A 25,656-nucleotide genomic window follows, 5' to 3' on the forward strand; every position below is an offset into this window, starting at 1 on the left:
CTGAAAGTAATAAACTGAAACAAATATTTCCTTCAAACTAAAATTGATGATGATTTTTTTTTGTTCAATTTGATTCCGTGTGCCAGCAAAGCAGCCCAGATTCTCCTTGTTGTACCTCACCATTTGAATTGAGTGCTGCTGATGAGCACACTCACGCACGCACGCACACACATAACCCACTGGCATGTTTTATTAATGAACTCAGAACCTTTATGGTGTATTGTGTCCCTGATGTTTGCTTTAGCAACAAGCCAGCGAGACCCGCTCGCGGCCCTTTGATTCGAATCTGAATAAGCGGGTGGGGGGCGCGCGGGGTGGGGGTCTGAGTAATGAAGGGATTATCGAGCTGCCCCAAAATTGGAGCCGCCCGCATCCTGCACGAGGATGTACACTTGCAGATGGACATCAATTGATGTTCTGTCCGGGCCGGCTCATGCACTTGAGCTGATAACGCTGATGTAGCTTTTCCTAAATGGGAGTCGGAACTGCAAGCGGAGACGGAGATCTCTAATGAATTTACAGCCATCCAAGGATCTTTGAGGGCACTGCGATGTAAGGTGGGAGGAGGAGGGGCAGGGGAGGGGGGGTGATTTCGTAATTCATCTTGAATGGACACCAATACCTTCTAATGCAGAGCTCATGCTGGACCTCGCTTCAGCTAATAAAATTTAAGACGACATAACAAGCATGGTCTCAAATCCACGTCCTTTTTTTTGCAGTTTATTCAATTATGAGCGTCGCATGTTCACAGTGATAAATAGATTCATCCCTACATGGGCGCATTTTTATCATCCAGGAAATGAAACTTGCCTCGTCTATGATGGAGGTCAAATTTTATCCTCAAAGACCCAATCTGGGCTTATTGAAAATAGTGTATATTGCTCAGTAGATAAAATGCCGCCCCTTGGCCATTTTCCAAATGACTTCTCCTATTTCCTTTTGATGTTTTTTTTTTTTGTTTCCCTCCCCAGCCGCTGATGTTTTAGCAGCAGATTATGTTTGCGAAATGGCGTGCTCTACAGGCAGAAATCAGATATTACACATCCACGGCTCATCAAGGATGACAGACTAAATGGAAAATTCATGTTTGTGCCTGCGGCTGTCAAAGTTCTCATGGAGGGATTGTTGCGTCCCACTAAAGAACATTTCGAGGAATAAAAGCCATGGGAGGCGGCGTAGGCATTAAACGTTCCAGAGTCAGTCTGATGTATTGCTGTGGATCTCTGGCCACATAAATTTATGGTAATGTTGGATTTAACGGCCTCCTGCCTGGTTAAACGACGGAAATTATAAATTGAAGTCAAGCTATCAAAGGCTTTGACTGGAAAAAGACGGTAAATCGTGCCTTGTTATTGAGAGTTTTGGCCTCAGTTGCCAGCAGGGCCGCGTTTTGACGCTTTACACTTCTGCTGGGCCATGTGGGCACGCCAAAATAACAAAAAACGCGACTGTTGCGACAATACTGTGGACATTAGCGAGGGAAGAAAAGGCTTTTGTCATTTGTGTTATTAGCAGCTTTGTCATTTAAATTGCATTTGCGGCCCTGCTGCTCGCTTGCACGTTTGCAAGGAGCTCATTTGACTTGAAAACACGGTGGAGTAGGTTTGTTATGGCTCCAGGTGTGGAGGTTTTGCTTCTCCATTGGGGGTGGGGTGCTGCACTTAATCCTTTTTTTTTTTTTTTTTTGCAGCTGGATTTATAGCAGCCATTATCTTTGACAGAGGGAGCCTCTATGCTATGGAAAGAGCTGCCTCACATACTGTAGTAGCCACCAATTTACAACCACAGCAAAACTGCGCGCTGCTTTTAATGGCGCCTTGGGTTTAGTATTCACGCCCTCTTAGATTCAACGGGACAAAATGTGCTTTTGTGAGCGGAGCGGTCTATGCTGTACGACATGAGTGCTGTTTGATTGTTTATCGCTCTTGTACGTTTACTGTAAAACAGGCAATTGCGTGGTTGGTTTAATATGCAAAATTGGATGAATTTTAATGTGATGTTACACTTTTTTTTTTTACTAGGCCATATTGCTAAATGAAAGAAGGGGCAAAATATTAGAAACATATGTCTCGATATGATACAATGTAGCTGGACTCAGCAGCATAGCACAACCACAGTATTCAACATTTTATGACATTATTTTCTCTCTGAGTGAGGACTGATTTATATATATGTATATATATATATATATATATATTTTTTTTTTTTTTATTTATTATAATTTATTATATATTTTTTTATTTTTTTAGGTGTTGCCATGTAACTAATGTCTAAGGAATTTGTGTAAAGTGCTATATAAATTAAATTTGATTTGATTTAATAAGGAAAGTTAGATATTCCTCACTGTACGTGCGTCTTCATTTTTCCACCGCTAGAGGTCCCCCTCGTGCTTCTCTGCAAACTGCTCTGAGCTGACCAGCTGTTATGTGGGGAAAATAAAATCATGTTGATGTATATAATTCTGTGAGACCACGCAAATAAAGCACTGCTTTATTTATTATTTTTTTATTTTTTTATTTTTCACATTTTCTCAAACGTTTTTTTTGTTGTTTGAATGCAAGGCTACCAACAATTTATTCCTTGAGCCTCCAGTATGTTTTTCTGGTTGGCACCTGACGGTTTAGTTGTACCTAATATCGTGAACAGTGAATGTGTGTATTTTCAGTGCACTTCTGCTGTTGTTCATCACGGCATCTGTGGTGTTTGCTTCGCTATGTAATTTAAATCCAGCCCGATTAAATTTGTTTACTTGAAACGGACGCATGCAAGTGCTGATTTTCAACACTTGCTTTTTCAGAAGTTACATAGAATACAAGATTTAAACTTTGAGGCCCACAATCATCTTTATGGAACGGCTTTGTTTATGATTTTTGTAATATGTCAAAATAATTGGTCTACATTTTTTAATTTTGTTTTTCAAACATTTCAATTTCCATGTGAGCAGCTCTGTCCAGCCTTGAGCCATTTTTTTTTAAGATGTCTTCTGATGGATGGCGCTTGTTAAGCGAAGAGCAGCCCGTGCTGTATATGTTCCCAGCGCCAAGCTGAACTCATTCAAGGCTGATTTCAAACTGCCCACCAGAGGAGTGTCTGTGACTTTGAAGTACATTATGAGGATGGGGCGCGTTGGCCAACAGATAGCTGAGGCCATCAAGACTGAAGAGTCCAATTAAAGCATGAACAAAGATTTCATTTCAGACGCGTCTTGAGTGAGAAAGAGCCCGATAAAAGTGGTTAAGATGACACAAAGCGGACTTCATATGCAACACGTCTTCTTTTTTTTTTTTTGGGGCGCTCTGGCTTCTCCGTCAATTTGGTGAGCGACGAAGCTCAAGCACAAAGGCTCCACAGCAGTGAAAGATTGAAGCTGTGATGTGGTTTGACATTTTTGGTGAACTTTTCTTTGATAGACGCGATGCATCTGCCCTAAGTAGCGACAACTTTGTATTAAATGTCATCCTAATTAACTTTCGGCAGATAATTTTTACCTTCGCCAAAGTGGATATGTTTTCATCAGAGTGGCTTTGTTTGTGCGCGTCTTCCTCTCTAATGTTCTAATGTTTTCAATGTCACCCCAGGTTGCTGTTTTTTTTTTTTTGTGGTTCTTGAGAGAATTTATGCTCGCCTCCAATATCTTTCTTTTTTTGCTGCCAAGGTCAAAAGAGAAAAAGGCCATTTCACAAACATTGGCCATCGCAAATGCAACCGTTTTGAAGGCTCTGAAGGTTTTACCAGGTGTTGAATGGGGAGATGAATAAAAACAGCAGCAATTGATGAAAGAAAGATTGTGAAAGCTTTCAAGAAACACCCTGAAACAACTGTTAGCGAAATCATTACCAACATCCAGAGGGCAGAAGTGAAGGTATCGCAATATGTTGTTTGCAGAAGACTTCATGAAATCTACAAAGAGGACATTTTTCTATAAGCAAGAAAAACAGTTTGGCTTGCAACAGCATGCCCCCCCCCTCAACAAAAAAAAGATTTAAAAAAAATGGTGGGACAAAGTTTTACGATCTGACGAGACAAACATTAACGTTCAGCAAAGCAAATGTTGGCAAAATGAAGGAACTGGTCATGAGGCCAAGGATATCATCTCATCTGAGAAACACGGCGGCCATCACCGCTTGCTGCATTATTCTTCATTGAGTTAAGTTAAGTTAAGTTAACTTATCTATGACATGCTTTCTTCATAATAGTCCAAATATAGAGAATTACAGCACAGTTTAATCAGAAAATTAGCAGAAAGTCACCTTGCCAAATAGACTGCAGAATTAATGGCAAGTGTCCATTTTGTTACCATGACAACCAGATGTGGAGGCCAGGGGGTTTCGACCATGCGAGCGGCTACTACTTGTAGAAGCAAAGCCGTGTGTGCGTGTGTGCGTGTGCGTGCGTGTGTGTGTTTTTTTGGAGGTATACATATTATATATATTCACTCTTTGAGGCAGCACTTCGTTCACTACGTTGTCCACTTTTCAAGTAGAGTGTATGTGGCACTTGCAACGAACACATCGCCAAACCAAAATATTCTTCCACCCAAACTTTAACGAGCTTATTAGAAGCTAATTCTGTTAGCTAGCGCTAATCCACCACGACCAAAACGCTGCCATGGTTTTTTTTTTTTTGTTTGTTATTTTTGGGACAAAAGTAATTCCAAATCCAAGTAGTGTGTCACAAATCCTATTTCTCTTTCAATGTAAAAAAATAATAAACTAAAAAAATGTGTTGAATGTAAAGTGTTTTTTTTTAAGTAACGTGTTGATTTATTTTTTTGTGCGTCCACAGCGAGAAAAGCTGATCCATGAGCTAGAGGAAGAGCGACGGCTGCGTCTGGAGAGCGAGAAGCGTCTCCGAGAAGTGACGGAGGAATCCGAGCTGGGCCGGGCACAGATCGTCTCCCTGCAGCAGCAATTCTCCAGGTGAGCGAGCCCCCAAAAGCTCAATATGGTCGCTTGTCCTTGTCAAACTTCCAAGACACTTGAGCTCGGAGAGAGGAAAAAAAAAAAAAAAAAAAAAGTAAAGTGTTCAAACAAAGCCTCCCTGACCTCTTTTTTTTTTTTTTTCCTCTCTCGTCCAGTCTGGAGCTCATCATTTGCAGATAGTCATGCAGAAGTCTTCACATTAGCTTACGTACGTCAAATTAGCTGCTTATCTCCTCATTAGAAAAGCGCTTCACACTTTAATGATCCCAGCGTGCAGCCGCAGACTCTTTGGCCGTGGAGGGATGAAATATTTGACGAGACATTTTGACGATCGGCGCGTATTTGAAATGTGCCATTGATGCAACTATGCCCCCAATTGCGCTCGCTTCGCTCTGCATTGCATACTCGCTGCGTAGCTCATTTTTTACTGCTCACTATATTTGAGTTGAGGTTAAACAGAATTATTAAAAAAATAAATAAATAAAATAAATACCCCGGTTCGTCTCGAGATATCATTGTACCCCGGATAGATGAAAGATACCCTGTGGCAGATGTTGCAAAGCAGCCCCAGAATATAACAGAGCCTCCTGTACTTCACTGTAGGGACAGTGTTCTTTTCTCGGTATTCTTCATTTTTGCGTCTGGGAACATCCAACATATTTGTCTTTGACTTTTGTCTCATTTATCCGTAGGATATTCCCCCTGAAGCTTTGTGGCTTGTCGACATGCATTTTGACATTTTTTTTGTTGAAATGCTTTATTTATATAAAAGTGTTGTCCGCCTTGGTCAACTTTTTATTTTATTTATTTATTTATTTTTTTAGTAATTCCGTAGAACCTCAATTCAAAAGCAATGTCTGATTTAGATTGGTTAATTTTCATTTATTTTGTATTTTTTGTTACATTTTTTTTCTTTTATTTTTTCTTTTATTAACAGAGGAATACCAACAATTTTGTCTACATTTGCATATACCGGCTAAAGGCAGGCTCTGTTCTTCTGTCTGGCTTTTCAATGTGCTTAAATTGTTCTTTTAGACCAGGCATGGGCAAACTATGTTTTAATCCGGCCCGCCGAACTTGAAAAAAAATGAATGAATAAACCTTGTTCATGTTTTATTTTCTAAATATTGTGGTTTTTCAAAGATATTTTGTAATGCTTTTGTTCACTTTCATTTAAAATTAATTTTTTATTTATTTTTTTTCTCTGATGAGGTGAGGTGACCAAAACACTCCATCCATCTGCACCTGGTCCGGCCCCTCTGTCAAATTTTAGAACCCATTGTGTCTCGCCAATCAAAAAGTTTGCCCTCCCCTGACTTAGCCCACCGTCTCTCCTCGTGCCAACGTGCAACGAGCCGTGTGACAATAATTTGAAAGTGTGGTTTTTCGCCTTCCGCTGTCAGGGAGACTCAGTGTCGCGCCATATGTGAGAAGAGTCCATTTAATAGGCGAGAAACATATACAGTTCATCCCTGATTGGTTCCTGCGTCGGTTCCAGATGAGTCTGTCCTCCAAATTCGGGGTCGTCTGGATGGATGGCTCTCATTGGGCGCCAGACCGCTGAGACCGTCTCGTCTCGAGATTCCATTATCCCCTCCCAAAAAAAGGTGCTTATCAACCGAAAGGCTGTTCCGTGCCCCGCTCGGCGATTGTCGGCATTCTGTGATGGTTCTGTTCACGTTCACTATGCTGGATCGCTTTAATTTCTGGCCTCAGGACACCTGGAGTGGGGAGGGCTCACAAAGGTCAACTCGCAGCTTCATCCGACTGCGCACGAGGAAGCTAAAAGGATTCTGTTGTTGTCAATAAAATCTGGCCAATCACTGGATCAATATGGTGGCCTGGCACTCAATGGCAGAGCGTCTGGCTGACAGATGAGGAAGAACTTTGCTGAGCAACGCAGCAAGCCGTGCTTCTGGTGTCGTCACATGAACCTTTGCCCCGCTGGCATTTGCTGCTTGCTTTGCTCGCTTCAGGTAATTGGTGCACTTTTGCCCGGCAATATGCTGCCAACCTGTTCAGGGTGGGGTGAGATCTTGCTTTTCGCTTTCGATAAACATCCAACATCTGACGGGCTTTACGTCGTTCCATCCGAGATGGAGCCTCCTTCGAATGGTTTGCTGACTCTTCAGAAATGACGGGTTGACATGGATCTAGTGTAGTGATAGGCCGATATGCATTTTTGCAGGGCCGGATCAGATGCCGATTATTAGTAGTCATGGAGACCGATAACCGATATTTGAAGGCGATATTTGTTTGTTGAAAAAAGCAAATAGTTTTCTTTTAGTTGAGAGTTAGTAGACTGACATTATTCAAATTTCGGCAAAGTCTGTTGTAGTGCGTGTGACTCGATTTGAAAAAGCAAACAGGCAGCTTACTGCTGTATGGCTGCTATCCACTACACAAGGATCCAATCAGATAGAGCTGTGGGCGGGCTAATCGGCTTCTGCAGGCAGGACCACCAGTATATATATATATATATATATGTATATATATATATATATATATATATATAGAGAGAGAGAGAGCGAGAGCGAGAGAGAAATTTATCGGCCTTATAAGTCTGATGCCGATAATCGGCAAAATGCAAAATATCGGCCCCCGATAATCGTCCCAGCCGATAATCGACCTATCATTAATCTGGTGCAATGTAGACATTTTGCTATCCATTGACCATTTGTTTGTCGACTGGGGGATGCGAGCTGTTGTGATTTCCTCCCCCCCTCAGGTGCATGCTTGTTGTTGTACTAACAAAAATAACGTGAGTCTCCATTTGTGGTTGCCTGGCTATACATTTTCCCCGATCCTTTGGTTCACAGCTGAACGACTTGTTCACCTATGCACACATAAATCCCACTTTGCTCATGTTTTCCTGGTGGAGATTAAAAGAAGTCTACATTCCTCAAGGGACTGGCCACTTAGCTCCAGTCCAGACGAAGGGGCACACACACATGCCAGCACGCCCCCCCCGGCTGGGTTCTAAGCTTGGTGTGGGTCACATGCTCAACCCCTCCTGACTTGGGTCAACACCCCCACCCCCACAGAGCTTGAACGCCGCTTGGTGTGGCCTGCCGTCATTAAACGACTACGGATTAGTGGTAGACTGCAGCCCACAGCCCTGCAGCTTGCTCAGCCCACCCTGAGCGTCCCTCCGAGTCCATATGGGCTGGGATATTTAAGAACAGGGACAGACGGAAGAAAAATGTGCGTTGAGGGCAACATCATCAACGAGCAACTACATTTGGACTTGTATCCTGCAAAGGCGCGATTGAGGCCTTGAGAGCTCAGAAACAGGATGACTGGTGAGCAGGCTGAAGCGTGGCGGCTGCTCGGTGCCCGTTCACGTGGACTTGTCCAAGGATGAAGGACGCGGTCGCCAGGTAATGTGTCCAACAGCTTGGGTGCCTTATCTGCTGCTTTTAATTATTTGGCATTGTCAGTTGTCTAGAATTTATATTGGGCCACATGTGCGAGATATTAACAGTCTGGAGAGCGCTTGTGCAAAAACGGCTGCAAACATGGTTGCTCGCGCGAGCAGATGTGTTAGCTCGTCTACTAACTGGGTGCACCCGAGACAAACAGCACAGTTGAATTTGCGCGTTCTCTGAGGATGCGTTCGAAGAGATTAGCACGCGCAATGTGATTTATCAAACCCGAGTCGAATTGCAGTGGATGATTTTCCGTCTTGAAATACGTTGTCTGAAAGGCAGTTGCCAAGTGTTACACGGCTGTTTGTAACGATGACTGTGGCTACAGTGATGAAGAGAAGGCTGGCAAAATGAGAACCGACCGTTAACGCTCTGACTTGCAAGAAGCATCCTAAAACTTCTCAAGGATCTGACGGGCTGACACTTTAGCTAGTCACAAGAAGGAGTCATGCCAAATCACATATGACATTTCCCGGTGGGGGGCATTTCAGAGTAGAGTAGTAGTAGTATTTATATATTTTTATTATTTTTATATATATTATTTATAATATATATTTGTGTATATATTATTATATTATATTATTATTATTATATATTATATATTATATTATATTATATTATATTATATTATATTATATTATATTATATTATATTATATTATATTATATTATATTATATTATATTATATTATATTATATTATATTATATTATATTATATTATATTATATTATATTAGTACTGGCTTCCCCTAGAGCAGAGCATTCCCGTACTTTACACTTGGGTGGTAAATAAATAAAAACATATATTGGAGCCATAGCATGGGTATCGAACTCCGGTTCCTGGAGAGCCATATCCTGCCTGTTTTAGATCTCTCCCTTCGCCAAACACGCCTGATTCCAATAATCAGGTCCGTTTCAGGCTTCTACCGAGCGTGTTGATGAGCTGATAGTTTGAATCAGGTGTGTTTCCACTCAGGAGAGATCTAAAACAGGCAGCATATGGCTCTCCGGGAACCGCTATGGATTAATTTTCTGTAACTCAGTGATGTTTGTTAGTCTCTTCCGCTAATACTTAGGATTCCCTCACTTCAAACGTCATTTTTTAACTTCTGTGCTCTTTCAAAATGTCTGTGGTGGAACCATCAGCGGTATTGAACGTGCCAAACGGCTGTTTGAAATCTCTATCTCCATCTCTTTTTACACCTGTTCCCGCTATTTGGGTTCTTGGCGACTGCCGAGTAAATGACGTCTTTATCCGTCAATGGCAGTGAATGAGTTAATGTCACTTAATTGTCCTGCGCAGCATTGAGAGCCACGATGATTTTATCGCATTAGCTCACCTCCGTTTTGCTTGGCGCTCTGTGTGGTGAAGCTCCGCAAAAAATTCTTTAGGGCACATTATTGAGCGAATGAGCACGCATGCGCGCATGACTGACGCAAACGGGCAGGAATGGCTTTTCCAGTCTGGACTTGTTGTTCGGGCGGTCATGCTCAAGTTGAGACGCCTCAAACCGGCAGAGTTGTATTTGCTTATGTTATTGTCTCGTTAGCGCCGCACAGCCGACGCAGAATTGCTGATCAATGCGCTCTTTTCTAATCACTCAAGTAGCCAGCCACGCCTGGCCCAAGTCTTTTAATTTGGCACGCCGGAGAAGGCCTCCCGCTGTGCTTGGGAAGCTGTGGTATGAATTGAGCCCCTGTTCCCAAAGCCGCACATCTGGGGTCATTACAAAGAGGTCGACTCTTTTGAAGTCACTTTCCTGCTCCTTCCAAATGATGATGAGGGTTGTTAAATAGATAATAGGTGTCTGCGCTATTTTGGAAGCCGCTCACATTTTGAGGATTTATCGGAGCCCTGCTTTTGGGTTTCCACACTTGAACAGGGAATTACGTTTAATTCCACTCCCTTTTAGTCATTTAAGTGTTGCGAAATGACGAGCGTTGGCGCCAAACAGGATTTTTAACGTCGCTCTCCGATTCATGCGCTCAAGATCGACCAATTACTTCCTTGTGTCAGCGGATCGTAAACACCCTCGGGGTGTCGATAATGAATCTTTTTCTAATCGATTATCCTATCGATTATTCCATGGATTACGGAGGTAACGCCCCTCAGCCTCTCTCGACACATGCCTCAGTTGACTTTATTTTCGGGGGATTTATATTGATAAGCAAGACGCTACAAATAAGACTTGAGTTTGCGGAAGTTGAACCACATTTACATTTTTAATTTTCAGAAAAGTTGGATGTGAGGAATTAAAAAAAAAAAAAAAAAAACGATCCAGTCGCTCAATGCAAATGAATAAAAAAATAAAGGTGACCTCGAGTATTAAGCGTTCCTGGGCCATCTTGTCGCACGTCCACGTTCGTTTGTGCTCCAAGCTACTTCAGCTCCGCTTTCCAGTAATTACATGAAGCTTCATTTTTGTCCTTGTTTGCTTTAGAGCAAGCGTGTCAAACTCATTTTTGTGGACGGGCTATATCGTAGTTCGGCTTTCCCTCAGAGGGCCGTTATGACCATATCAATGTATGATCACTCTACGTGATCACGTAATTGCTTGTTCAACAAGTTATTTATTTTTTAAAAGGGGAGGATTGCTTACAAATAAATGACGATATCTCATATCTCAATGTAGTTTAAAGTGTCGAAAATGTGCCAGAAACAGGAAGTTGACGCGCATGATTTGCCCTTCGCGGGCCGCTTAAAATGAAGTCGCGGGCCAAATCTGGCCCCCGGGCCTTGAGTTTGACACCTGTGCTTTAGAGCGACCCCAAACTGTTGGCTGATTTTTTTCATTTAAATTTATACATTCACGGAAGTCCCCAGATTGCACATGGCATCACAAGTTTAGTTTTAAAATGAATAATTAGACATTTAAGGCCGATATTTGCGTGTCAAGAAATTTTTGTGTTCGATTTAGCCGACCCCCCTCCCCCATGGCCTTAAAACGCACACACACGCGCCACCCTGCCGATTTCCGCCACAGATTTAAAATGCTGGTTCTGATGTTGATCAGCAAACTGAAAGAGGTCAGATTACAAGTCTTTGCGGAAGTAGGACGGATCCACGCATGAAAATGGCTCGCAAAGCCGTTCCTCCTAGTTTGTCGCCCCGCAGCCAAACGGCTTGTAATTCAAAGTGACCTCATGATTGCAGTATAGATTTTGGGTTGTCTGGCAGCAGATCTGCTTCAAATAAACACGGCCACGGCGTCACTTCTGCACTTTGACAGTTCAATCATTATTTCACCGCCTCGCAGTGTACAAATGAAGTCAGCAAATCAATCAAATTATCAATTAGTGGCGTTGGACTCCATCTCTTCGTTCCCTCAGAAACTTGTTTAAGCAAGACATAATGGACAAATCAATTGTCACAAATTTGTGGGGACAATTTGCTGAAGGCCATTTTCTTTTCCGTCGTTACTGCCCAAGAACACAAAGTGACATCCATAAACGACGACGCTAGCATGATTTGGATCTGGGAAAACATGAGATTGTGGACCTCAACTGATGAAAAAAAAAAAAGAACTGCAATAAAGAATCATTGACCTTTGACTTCAAAAATGTTCTTCAGGATCAATAGTGAAATTTCCAAAAAATTACAAAAAAAAAAAATCATAAAAGGCATTCGGCCATTTTGTTTTTGGTGCTGTTTACAGAGATTTGATTAGTTTCTCCATGGATTATCATTAAATTTCATTTTAATGGAAGAAGTTATTTAGAATTTACATTTTGAATTGTCTGGTAATTGACCTTGAGAATTTTATGTTCGAGTATTTAAAGAAAGAGATGGTTTTGGGATATGGGGTCTTAGTCTTGCAGCAAGTAATTGAATCAACATGAATTTGATAATATTTTCAGTGCTTTCGCCTCCAAGTAACTATCATATTAATTTCATAAATATAAGTATTTCCAGAGTATAAGGCGCAGCAACCTTTAAAAGAAAAAAAATATATATATTTTTATTATTATTTATTTAGCGTATTTTCTGAACTACAGAGCGCCCCTAGTGGTGAAAAAAATATCCGCAGAAAAGCCGAACCGTTGAATTAGCCACATGGTTCAAAATCTTGGGAAAAAAGTAGCTGCTTTTAGTCTGGAAAATACGGTAGTCAAAAATATCACTCAAATGCTTAGTTGTATGTAAAACGGCAGCAAAGTTTTCCGCTCTCCTAATGTGGGGGGGCCCCAGTAAGATATCTTTTCATGGAGCCCCAAATCCGTGGCAGCGCCCCCGAGCGTATCTACTGGACTTCCGCGCCATTTGCAGTGAGTAACGCCATGTCTGGAATCGTTGTCATTTGGTCTCGTTGTAGATTTAGCGCACCAAAGTTCATCCCGTCATCATGACGACAATTTCACACTGGGAGGCCTTCCTCACGACCTCAAACATGCCTGCAGTCTATTTGCGAAATGGCTTGAGCGGCTCCGGCCACGCTTTTGTCGAGCACCAATGTCTTCCTCAGAGGTGAACATGTGAGCCACTTTAAATTCTTCCCGATGTGAGAGAAAGAACCTTCACGTGGCCCGCTCCGTCTCTTTTTATCCGGATGCTCGCCATTGTGTCGTGAATTCAATTTTATCGGCGTTTGTTGAAAGGAAGTAACAAATGTCAAGACTTGGGACTGATGAAGCTTTTGCTTCTTGAAAGTGGATTAAAAGATTCTTTAATGACATTTAGGTCATATCGAAGAAAGGGTCTCCTTGCATGTTTTCTGCACAACAGCTCGGAGAGGATCAGAGTAGCTTAACGTCAGGCTAAGCCAGGCAATCGTCTGTTTGCTTCACACGAGGAAGAATGGAATATTCTTGAGCCAAAAGCGCGCCATTTTGCATGGGTTTGTCGACGGCCACGTAAGGCGATCGGTAAGCGCAAAGTGCAAGGCAACCCCCGATGGCCTCAATTCTGACGCACAACCAAGGTGATTGTTCTTCCTGTGGCTTCAGCAGCTTTGGGCTTTTGCAATTGTTCTTTTGACAAATCTGATTAGCGCCTTCGCTCAACTTGAGTGTCTGACAGCGGCGATAAAGCGAAAGTGTGACCTGTTGAGTCGGACAAAGAAAAGCTCTGCTCTCCCGTTGTATAGAATCTTAGTAGCGGTGGGCGCTCGAGGGCGTCAAGGCCTTCTCTGCCGGTCGAACACGATCAAGAAATCATGATCATATTCTTCACATTGATGTCATTTTATATCCTCGTGTTGTATTTTTAGTGAGAGTTTTTATCCAATCAGAATTCAATTGAGTCAGTGTGCAAAGAAAGAGTTGACTTTAGTGGGTCGAAAGCCTCTTATTTCCCATTAACGAGCCATAAAACACACGGATGAGAGGGCGTAAGCCACGTCCACAGTTGGTCGCAGCAGGCTTCTCCTTGTTCCCTATATGGACCAAGACTAACAGTCGGTTCGCATCCCAGCGGGGGAGGACTTATTAACATGGCCCATATGGGAAGGTCTCGGCCACATCAGTGGACAAGGCCACTGTGGGATAATGACACGGCGTAGACGTAACCAGTCGAGGATGTGTTTCAGGCTGGCTCCGAATCGCCGACTGAGCGCGCCGCATGTGGCTTCAGCCTTGAGCGCTCAGGTTTACTTGATGACAGTGTTGCCGTTTTTAGCCTCCAAACCGCCGTTTTGCAGTGCGGCGCCGCCTCTACGTGTGGAGCTCAGCCATGTCTGTGCCAGGTTTGGGATAATGGCGTTCAGAATGGAGGAATTTTCAAATTCGATTCTCCCGCGTATGGATGAGACTTAATTTGTTTGCCCACGTGTGCACAGGTATGCTTTAATCATTGCCATTAAAAAAAAAAATCACAAGTAAATAGCTTCCCAAGATACATAAATATACAAGGTAATGTATGAATGGATAAGCCATATGGTAGCCTAATATATATAAAAATATTAATTCTCCAAAGTAGGTGCACTTTTCTTATTTAGCTTCAAGGTGACTATAACCCCCCCATAAAAAAATATTATGAAAAAGACGAGAGAGGATCCTGGATCATAGTGGAAGTGTTTTTATAATTATGTATATAATTAATAGTTTACATTCCAATTGTGATAGTTTATCCAATTTCAATCAAAGAAAAAAAAACAAAACGTGTGAAAAATTAATTTGAGAGAGAGAGAGAAAGAGAGCGAGAGAGAGAGAGAGAGAGAGAGAGAGAGAGAGAGAGAGAGAGAGAGACCCTCCAAATTGCATTTCCTAGACTGTTGGCATTTTTGAAATTCAGCTCAAGCTCCGATGGGTCAAGCGAGTCGTAACTTACTTTAGCTTCCCTCCACGCCCTGTTTGTCCATTTCCAGCTTGATTTGTTTATTTTTAAATTATGATCAATCATATGTTGTTGTTTTTTTTTTTTTTACAATGGCGAGCTTGGTTCATCATTGAGAATTTATCACAATGTCGTTCACTAATTAATTGTCATGTCCGCATGCACGCTCATCAATTTGAATTTGAAATGATGCCATCTGTTGTGGATTACAAACACAGTCTGAATTGTAAGCGAGGGATTTCCGATTCAAAGTGATTTTTTATTTTTTTTTCCTTCCTCCCAAACTGGGCTTGGATTTATGATGTGATCACCGCGAGCATCTCCACATATCCTGAGACATTGGCCAGCGAGCCGCCAAAGTTACATCATCATCATCATCATCATCATCATCATCATCATCTTCCTCACTGTGCTGATTATGAAAGTGCTCACCAGAGCCGTCTGCCCCGCCGACAGTTCGCACGTTCGCTCACCGCCTGATTGCAAGCGGCTTTGCAGCACAGCCCGGACAGATGGCGATGCAAACCTTCTCGGCATGTACTCGTCGCACGTCGCGCGGCAGATCAGCTGACGAGCAACAGTTTGAATGTGACAGAAATTCTTTTTCATCTTGGCAACTGTCTCAGGTGCAATCCATCCTGATGTGTGACTTAAATTCTCCCACACATTAGTGGGCCAAGATTGCAGTTGTGTTGTGGGAAATTATCCAATCTTTGTCATTTGATTTTCACCAAAATATTGATTATTGATTGATACAGCCAGAATATTTATTATTCTACTTATTCATAAAATAATTGTCCTTGTCGGTCCTCATCCTTTTAAAGCACATGCGTCCTTTCACCAATCAGTGTCCCCTGTCCCCCCCATGAAAAAAAAAAAGAAATTGCATGATGAGAGGTTCGCCTCAGAGGTTTCATAACTCATGAACGTTATTAAAAGCTCATTAGTTGGCTAATTTCCTATTCACATCCACTTATCGTAATTTCCGGACTACAAAACACACATGATTCAACGCCACAGGTGATAAATTTAGTCGTAAAAACAAATGTGTATGTACACTAACCGCGTCGCCGCGAGTCGCCGTGTTATTAAATGGGGTGTTAAATATAATTATAATATTTTTAATTTTTTTATTAACTCTGCTGTTACAGGGCATACCGGAATTTTTCTTTTGTTGTCACACAATGCAAATTCACAAATGAGCACTTGATCTCGTTGCTCAAATTAAATGCAATTTGAGATTCTTATTTTGGCTCTCAATTCCTTCTTCACACTGACGCACATATCGCTTCCACTCGCTCGCTCTTTTTCTCTTAGTTGAACTCTCATTCAAAGGGCCAGGACACACAACAGCCTGACACAATTTCATTCTCCTCAAAGTGCAAATATTTGAATTATTTATTTATTATTTTTTGGGACAATTAAAGGGAAAGACGAAAAACCACTAACGTCCTTGCTTAGTCCTTTTAAAAAAAAAAAAAAAAAAACGTCCTTTTTTGTAAAATAAATAAATAAATAAATAAAATTACAAATAAATAAATAATAATTAAAAAAAAAAAGTAAAATATGTGCCTTGGGTTTGGAAATACTCGACCCGCTTATGTTGCTTTATAGAATCAGAATGCATGGAGGTTCAAAGTTCAGCCGAAAGAAACTCAAGGGAGATCTGATGCAAATATCGAGGAACATTTGGACTCTTCGTTTGGATGCCTGCTCTGCATGCAGCCTGCATTTTTGCAGGCTGATTGTTTTGAGGAGACCGCGCCCTCAAGGTCAAAGTCACTCGGTCGGCGGTTGCTGCTGTGATTGCACTTTTATTCACGCGTGCGACGGCTCGTTTGCAAGCGCAAAGCAAAATATGCGAGTCAATCTTAATCCAAGAAAAACAGACGCAGAAATACGGTGAAAAGCATCGAAGGGCAACCGTGGGACGGAGTTGCTTAAGTTCAGACCGTGATGTCGTGTGTTGTGTGTGCAGGATGGAAGAGACGGTGCGGTCGCTGCTGCAGAATCAAGCGCTCGTGGAGCAGACGGCGACGGACACCGCCGACGTCACCAAGGCCTACAAAGTAAACCGTGTTTTCATACGATGAAGATGACGGATTTGTGGCCAACCGTTGTTATAGAGAATTATAGAATTTTTTTTTTTACACTTCCCTCGTACGTGTGCCATTATGCCATAGGTGTCCAACTCTCGGCCCGCGGGCCTAATTTGGCCCGCAGGGTAATTCTATTTGGGCCGCGAGGCTTTACCAAAAGACTACGATACCATTTTACATTCTCAAACGTGATGAAGGGATTGTAAGTAAAGATCATCCGATCATCCCATTTCATTGTTGTGCGTTGGCAGTGAGTCATGAGGACAAAAAAAAATAAAATAGGGCTGAATGATGTGGCTAAATGTCATTGCTGATGTGCTCCAGTGAGGATTCTCAGATATCTTGACTGATAGTTTGGTCGTTGGCCTTAGGTGCAAAAGCCAGATTGTAAAACTACAAAAAACGGTTGGCCAAGATCTGGGATGACAGATGAAGTGTAATTAAAACTGAGGGTGAGAAGTAGAATCTGATATTTTCATTTGGTGAGCTGTTCCAAAGGTTTCCTTTGCTCTGGTGATCAGCCGCCCGTGGACTTTGTGGACACGAACAAACATGGAGGGCTATTAGGCGATTCCCAGTTGCTGAATAACGCAACGCCAGCCTGTCCTACGCAGCCACTTTCTGTGCATTCAGCAGACAAACTCAATAACTTGAAAGGGCGGCACGAGGGACAATGCTCCCGCCCGACTCTCTGTGGACGCCATTACGGGGTCTTTTAACAACGCCTGATGAGCAGCCTCTGCAAAGAAGTTCAAGGAGCTCGCCACAAGAAAGCGTATATAATGCTGACAAAGTTAAAGCGTTTAATTATGGATCTTTATCTAAAAAAAAGTAATATTTTAACTGAGTCAACTCAGTTTTATTTATTTCAAGAATAATTTTTATAATTAGCAAAGTTAAATTCAAATACTGTTCCATATTACATCTTTATATTACACGTTATTCAAGTAAATATCTGTTACAAGCTTCACAAAAAATAGTCGTTGAAAAATTGAATTATAATACTATTGTATATTATTTCTATTATAATATTATATTATAATGTGTAATTATTAACAATTAATTGCAGAATAATTTTTGTGATTAATTGGTTGAAAAAATGTAATTAATATTATAATATTATATATTATTTTTATGATAATATTATATTATATAATATTGTAATATTATATTATAATATGTAATTTATAGCATTAATTGCAGAATTATTTTTGCGATTAATTGGTTAAAAATTGTAATCGCTCGACAGCACTAATATATATATATATATATTCCTTGAAAAATTAATTTGCATTTGCAAAGCCAACTTCAAATACCATATTAGCTTTACATCTTTAGCATAGCATAGCATCTCTAATGCCTTCACTCTATCATTATCTCCTAATGTCCTTCTCTGGAATACAATTTCCATTTCGTGTATTGCAATAAATTTTTTTATGTGAGCCCAAACTTGAACCAATTGCGAGAAGCCGCATCGGCTATGTAAATTTGAAAAACAGATGCAGCAATGTCTCAACTTGTGAGTTCTGTCTCCCGGCCAATACCTCTTATGCACCAATTGTGAATGAAGAACGCTTGTGTTTGACTCTTCTTTAGATTTTTATTTGATTTTTTTTGGACCAGGCAGAATGCCCATTTGATTTTCTTTGTGCGCTTCTGTGCCAGCCAGAAAGTGGCTAATTAGAGGCTTATTATTACCGTCGTTAATTATGGGACGCTGGGAAGACGTCCATCTACTCTAAAGATAACTGGCAGAGAGATGCAGGAAGGCCAAACGGGAGCAAGCATGAAGGTCGTCGCGACAATTTGGAAAACAAGAGAAACATGATTAGGGATTATGGGATGTTTAGTTGAAGCTGCTTCCCCGTCGGCCCATCTGCCCATTTGATCCGCTCTCCTCTTTCTCGCTGCTTTCATCTTCTATTCCACTTCCTCGTCCTTCTGTGATTTCTGCCTTTTCTCGGCTTCCTTTACAAAAGCGAGTCACCCTTCTTCTTTTTTTTTTTTCCTCAGCCCATCTGCCGTGGCTTCTTCTTGCCAAAATCCACCACCACCACCCCGTCCCACTGCACCTCCTCTAACCTGCCCTCTTTGTTTTTGTGCCTCAGGAGAAATTCTCCGAGGAAGTGCAAAAGCAGCATGATTGCCCAGAAGAGAACAGCCCCCTGCCGGCGACTCAGATGGAGTCTGAGTCCGAGATGCGGCCGCATGCCAACACCAGCCAAGCGGACGACAACGAAGACAGAACCAAGATCCTGTTAGAACGTCTTAAGACCCTCGAGGTAACTTCTCGATCGGCAGGAAGTATTCGCAACACCAGGGACAATTATTCAGCCAAGGATCACTTTTGTGTTGCTCCGCATGTCAAGAACATAATCTCCACATTACATTTGAAATGCTTTTATCACGAGCTAGATGCCATTTAATCTCGCCGCGCTGGAGCATGTGATGGATGCACCACTTGCTGGAGCGGCAGGAGCAAGGCAGATGCTATACATCACTCGCCTTGCCATTGATTATTGTTGGAGCTGCTTTTGCTCTTTCCGTGAAAAGAAAATAGACAAACTGCACTGAATAACGGGTGATTGATAAAAGTGAGAAAGCATCACAGTAGATGCATCTCACTTGTCCAGATAAGATTCATAATTTCACTGAGTTTACTTGTTACACTGCACTGGGGCATGTTTCTGTTCTGAAATGCACTGTCCACATATGCATTCCAGAATCTGAATCAGAATGTAATTAAATATATCAATGAAATTAAATGAAATGAATTCATTTAATTAGATGAATAATTAAATTAATTAATTAATGATTAAATAATTAAATAAAAATTATAACAACAACAAAAAAAACACACATTATGTTGCAGTTCTAAAAGGCAAAGGTAGTTGTTAGCGAGAGCTCAGCATGGAGATGGCTTTGTTTTGATGCACCTGTAGCGCCTGCCAGAGAGCAACAGGTCGAAGAAGTGGGAGCTCGGGTTCGTAAGTTATCCGCTCTTTTGGCTTATATATATATATCTATATATATATATATATATATATATATATATATAATAAATACTATTTATTTATTTATTTTTGTCTAAAAATCTTATTTTATTATTTATTTATTTATTTATTTTTGTCTACAATTTCTTTTTTTTTTTTTTTAATTTATTTATTTATTTATTTTTTACAAAATACTGACAACATATGTCCCAAATTCCAAAGAGACTCATCATCAAGTTGAGAATTTATTTTCCAAAAATGAAAAATGCTCAAAAATGCTAAACACAGTCCAGTGTATTTTTTTGGTCTCTTTAGATTTTTCACACTTCTATGTCCTTACTGGCTGTTCACGCCATCATCGGGTGTTGGACATATTATTTCTTTACATGCAGCCTTGCTGAATGTTTGCGACGTCTTGCCGTGTGGCGCAGATTTGCGTATGTATTGGCAATGATTCTCTCTCCTTCTTTCTTGCAAATGTTTGCTATGATTTTAAAGACAGTGGAATTATTATAATTATTGTATATATATATATATATATATATATACACATATATAACGGAACTGCCAATATCAACATATGTACATATTATTCAGGCATATGCGAATGTTGCGATTGCATTGATGGTGTGTACAAACGAGCTGGTTGCGTAAGCGAAGCAACAGGTGGAAGTCCACTTACAGGTCGCTTTATTAGGTACACCGAGCTGTTGAAAAAACATGTTGAGAACAAATATGGTAGTGTGATCAATATCCCCAGCGACAAATTATTTAGGTGAAATATGTTATTTAGAGTGAGTGATACGGCCGAAAGAATGAGTTAGTCCAGTTACCATGGCGATATCCTGCAGTTATCTCCTCGCCTCCAAGACCTTCTTAAGGAAGTGGGGGTTGAAGCATTCCTTGAGAGAATCACTTGTTCCTCATTACATTTGCATCCATTGCTTAAGCTTTGGGGATTTCATCTACCCCCCCCCCCCCCCCCCCAAAACTTGGGAGCTATAATTACGTCTGTCGCGTTCCAAGGAGGAATGGCGAGTTCCTCCGAAAGGGCAGAGGGTGAGCCGCGCCGGGCTGCCTGACAGCTCCTAATACGCTGTCGGCCTCTGACAAATTGGAAACCCCCAGAGATCAATAGTGCTGCGACTGGACCCTTTGCAAGTGAAGGAGATATTCTTATTAGATCCCAACCCCAAAGTTCAGCATCATGACTCGCATCCCCTTGACCTTTTCCTCGGTGGTACCTTGGAGGCTTTTATTGGCCACGCTGACGCCGTGTTGACCTTTCTGAAGCCAAGCATGATTGTTGTATCCGCCTCCTTCAACTGTCATTTCAATTGCATCGTATTGACATTCTCGACGATGACGGCACTGACTAAACGGAACGTGTGCTCTTCGGTTCCAGGAGAGGAACTCCGTCTTGGCGCTTGAGAACGAAAGCCAGAGGGAGCAGTACGAACGTTGTTTGGATGAGGTGAGTGGCCATCTTCTCGCTCGTCACGTCCCCCCCCCCCCCCCCCCAAGCGCCGCATACAGAATAAAACCAATCATGCAAGGGCCACCTTGAATTTATTGAACATACTAAAATCAATCCATCATATTGTGAACAATTTCTGCTTGCTATTAAAGGTGAAAAGGTAAATACTGTTTGTTTGCGTCCCAAAAGAAGCAAACCGCCCCTCCTGCCCCGAGAAGCAGCCGAATCCCATCGCTGCATTCAGAAGCAAAAAAAAAAAAGATCTTTAGTAACCAGCAGATGATTGACAATCAGAAATGTGATATGTTCACTAACCTGCCCATCATGCTGTGCCGAAAGTCTCTGAAACAGACTTCCCATTTCATTAGAAATTTTTTTTTTTTTGGTATTTGCCGCGTCCACTAAAAAAAAAAAAAAAAAAAAAAATGGCCTCCGAGGTGTTTGGACACCAGCGGTCTAGTGGATACCTTTAACCCGAGGTCAACTCACACGCTGTCTGTACGCCATAAAACGACCATAAAGCTGTTACTTGGCTTTCATACAGCACAATTATCTTTGCCTTGTGGTTATTTTTGAGCCGTGTTCTGCTGAGGGAGTCACATGGGGGGGGGGATGTCAGTGTAGCAGCTTGCTGAATCACTGTGAGTGGGAGTGCATGGTCCGAGGAAGGGGAAGGGACGCAAGGAGGCAGCATCAGCGTCTGCTGCGGGGGGGGGGGGGGGGTGATTGGAGTTGAAAGTGGGTGATTAAAGAAGATTATTGTTTACATGGGGCTTGTTGAACGTGTGGGCAAACACATTAGGTACTCAAACAATAGACGAGCACAATCAGATGCGGAGGATCATCTCGCTATTTTAACTCTCACCTTTCCTCATTCAATAAACAAGAATGCTCCCGAGCCGAGGTGGACTTAATGAGAGATCGATGAGCAGTAATGCGAGCCGCTTCTCTATCGGCACTGTGGTCAGGGTGAAGACGTCGGCGGCCAGGCACAACAGCACTTGCGCTACACACACCTCGGCTTTGCTCTGCTGCGTTCTGCTTTGGCAGTACGCGAGTCTGCCCGCTGGTAGGAAGTTTAACTTGAGGCTTTTAAAACAATTACAATTTATTTTCGCCCAAGGACTTGATGAAATGAAAGGCGCACGAGGCCACGGGAGAACTAATGTGTGTAATTAATAAGCAGAATTCGATTCCCATTTTGGTAATCATTTTGCAGAACTTAGAGAAAGAGAGAGAGAGAGAGAATCGAAACTTGACAGACCTCAGCCTATAAATTGATTGCCCCCCCCCCCGCCCCCCCTAATTAGCGTGCAGATCCATTCATGTGGTGCATGCAGCGGACACATGAATGGATCTGCACGCTAATCGTCACCAAACATAAATATCACCCCCCCAATCCCAAGTCATCCACTTTACCGAATAATTGCCCATGTGCTTCTGATAGCGCTGTTTGCTAATGCGCGGTAACAATGCAGCTCTGCTTACCCTGTGGCTTTGACGGCAAACCTTCCCCAGCTTAGCTCGCCAAGTCATGGGCACATTACCTTAATTTGTGACGGATGGGCCCCACAGAGCCAATATGTATCCAAGCAATACGTCCAGTTTGCTTCACATTTTCCGATTTAAGATTGACCTTGCTCTCGTCTCTCTGTTTGCCTTTCAAGGTCGCCAATCAAGTTGTGCAGGCACTTGTCACGCAGAAGGTTTGTTTCCTATTTCCCCAGAATGAGTCTGATGTTCACATGCACATTGTTTTCATCGCCTGGCTCCGTGTTGCCACCAGGACCTGAGAGAGGAATGTCTCAAACTGCGCACGCGGGTTTTTGATCTGGAACAGCAGAATCGGGCGCTGGGGATTCTGTTCCAGCAGCGTATCAAGCCCACCTCGGAGCTACTCCTGCAGGTAGGCTGCGAGAGCCAAATGGCTCTCAACTCAACTTATTCTAAACTCAAGTTATTTTCCACTTGATTTGTTCTTTAAAAGGCTGCTTGGTCTCCGCTGATAATGAAGAGAATTTGATGGGGTGGGGGGGGGGGGGGCTGCAAAGTGCCGATTGGTTTATCTTCATATTCCAAGTTTCCTCAGTGAGGCTGTGAAGTAAATGACTTTGCACTTTGCACTGCCTTCGAAAGGGATGCGGGTTTCGATTGGCTGGAAATTGCCTCCGATCATTGCAGGGCCACCTGAACACGAGCACTTTACTGCAAAGCGCCAGGCTGAAAGAGAAGAAATGAGACAGAACACCCCCCCCCCTCACAACCACCACCATCTGTTCTTAGTGATGGTATAATATTGCAGGTGCGGAAGGTCAACCCTGAGGCCACAGGGCTCCACGCTGTCAATATGAAAACAACAGACTGCTAAAAAAAAAAAAAAAAAAAGGGACAGGACTGTCAGTGGTGGAAAAAAATGAGCTAAATAGAACAGAGAGGGTGAACAGGCATAAACGGAGAGCCAGGGGAGATGAGAAGGGAAGAGCGGCGAGTTGAAAATGAAGCTATCAGCGAGCTCGACTGCCACAGGGAGAGAGGAGGAGACAGTTTAGTGAAAGGCAATTGTGCCGGGTGTGTTGTCAATCTGAAACGTGTCAAAGGCTTCAAGTGGTTGGTACCGTAATGATGTCACCGAGGTGACCGGCAAGTCCAGCTCAGCTCGTTGCTGCAGTGATTTTTTTTTTCTCACATTGCAAGATGTTTGAGCTGCAAAGCGGTCGTGAGATTATAGATTTTGTGTCTTTATGTTTTTTTGTCAGCGTCAGCAAATGAGTGGGTACGAGAATGAATCGCATGTAATAACATTTCTCTGGATCGTCACGACATCAATTATGAGCTCGGCCTTCTACGGCGCTGACACCGCATCTATATTTGTCCACGCTGACTTGCGTCAAAATGCATTTTTCCCTTATGCTAAATCAAGTGAGTTATAAAATAGCTCCCGATTTGAATTTGGTAATTTTTTTTTTTTGCATTTAAAAGAAAGAAAGAAAAAAAAAATTTTTTTTTGAGAGGTTCACCTCAATTAAAGAACAAGTTGTACCGAAAGCCGGAATTGTTTTTTTTCCCTCCTGTTTGCACGCTAACTCGTCCTTACAATGCTCGTGAATAATGTCTTCTTTCTTTGTTATTCTGGTTCAGCAACGGCACCTCAGCACACGCGCGTAATAAATTATGAAGATGTTTGGAAAACTAACTCTGGCTCACCATATTTAAAAGGATAATGAATTTTTATGCCGGGCGGGACATTGCTAATTATTTCAGTTCGGAGCGTGGGAGAATTTAAATCAATAAAAACATGCATCAATCATTAACAATAGCATAGCGGAGAGCCTTCATTCTCATTCCCTGCCAGTAGTAAATGCCTGCACTTCCACAATGACCTCAGTACAGCTCCCCCCCCCCAGGCCCCCAACGAGGTGCTTGTCCTGCCACAGGTTGTCAACACGTTCACTTCTACTACACTGAAAAAAAAAATTGGTGTTGAATTTATTCAATTTTCTTCCCTCAAGTGAGAGCACAAAATCTTCTGGAACCAGATGATTTTATTTCATGCAGCACACTTGACACAACACATCAAATTGAGTCAAATCAACCCAGATCTGTTTTCATTCAATTAATTGCGTAATACTAATGTCATAATTCTTCAACTCGCCATAAAATCATTATTGTACACACTCGGCTTCATTTATCTCTCTCTCTCTCTCTCTCTCTCTCTCTCTTGCTCTCTCTCTCTTTCTCTCTCTCTTTTTCTTTCTCTCTCTCCCTCGCTCTCATTCTCTCTCGCTCCTTCTCTCTCTCTTTCTCTCTCTCTCTCTCTCTCTTTCTTCCTCTCTCTCTCTCTCCCTCCCTCTGTCTCACCCTGAGACAACTTCTGTTGTGAATAGGTGCTATGAAATTCCAATGGAATTGTAAAGGTGAGGAATAGAATGAAAATGAAGGTAAAAAAATTTTGGCACAAATTTGTTGTGCTTATTTTGTTAAAAAATAACTTTCTTTTCTTTTTTTTTTTACTGAGGCTTGAAGTCCTCAGAGATTTAATTGTGTGCTATTTGCAGTCCAGGTCTGAAGCTTTTGCTTATCGGTAATTAAAATGTTCTCTCATTCCCCATGGGCTTCTTGAGCTTCCCTGATAAAACGCCATCATGAATTTGATGGCGCCTGTCGCCATCCGCGCGCCTTCACCCGCCGGCTCGGGTTTAGGCTGAATATTTTTTGCCGCGCAGCCGCCAACATCTGACCAGGGCGTTGGGAAAAAAAAAAAGGTATCAAACAATAATGCCGGTGCTCAGTTCGAATTGATGGAGTGTGGGGTGTGCAGCCACCCCGAACCGGTCTGGGGTGCTTATCAAATATGGCAGGCAATTGGCAATTAAGTGTCCCATTACTTGGGACAAACGCTGCACTCCTTGAGGGCCTCAAGGACAGAGCGTGACCTCCTTGCTTTTATTGCACTTGCAGCTTCTCTTG

General features: G+C 42.2%; 1 protein-coding gene across 1 annotated transcript in view; it reads left to right on the forward strand.

Moving 5' to 3' along the window:
- LOC148339426 (nck-associated protein 5-like) overlaps positions 1–25,656 on the forward strand; it is an 89,493-nt gene that overhangs the window by 45,419 nt on the left and 18,418 nt on the right. Inside the window, 6 exon segments of the mRNA XM_088290554.1 lie at positions 4,786–4,919; positions 16,599–16,689; positions 18,828–19,001; positions 21,118–21,186; positions 22,857–22,895; positions 22,976–23,095. Coding sequence (XP_088146680.1) covers positions 4,786–4,919; positions 16,599–16,689; positions 18,828–19,001; positions 21,118–21,186; positions 22,857–22,895; positions 22,976–23,095 — 627 coding nt within the window.

Source organism: Idiotropiscis lumnitzeri, chromosome 3 (genome assembly GCF_059441095.1).
Source record: "Idiotropiscis lumnitzeri isolate Australia: NSW breed Sydney's pygmy pipehorse chromosome 3, RoL_Ilum_1.0, whole genome shotgun sequence".
NCBI classification, from domain to species: domain Eukaryota; kingdom Metazoa; phylum Chordata; class Actinopteri; order Syngnathiformes; family Syngnathidae; genus Idiotropiscis; species Idiotropiscis lumnitzeri.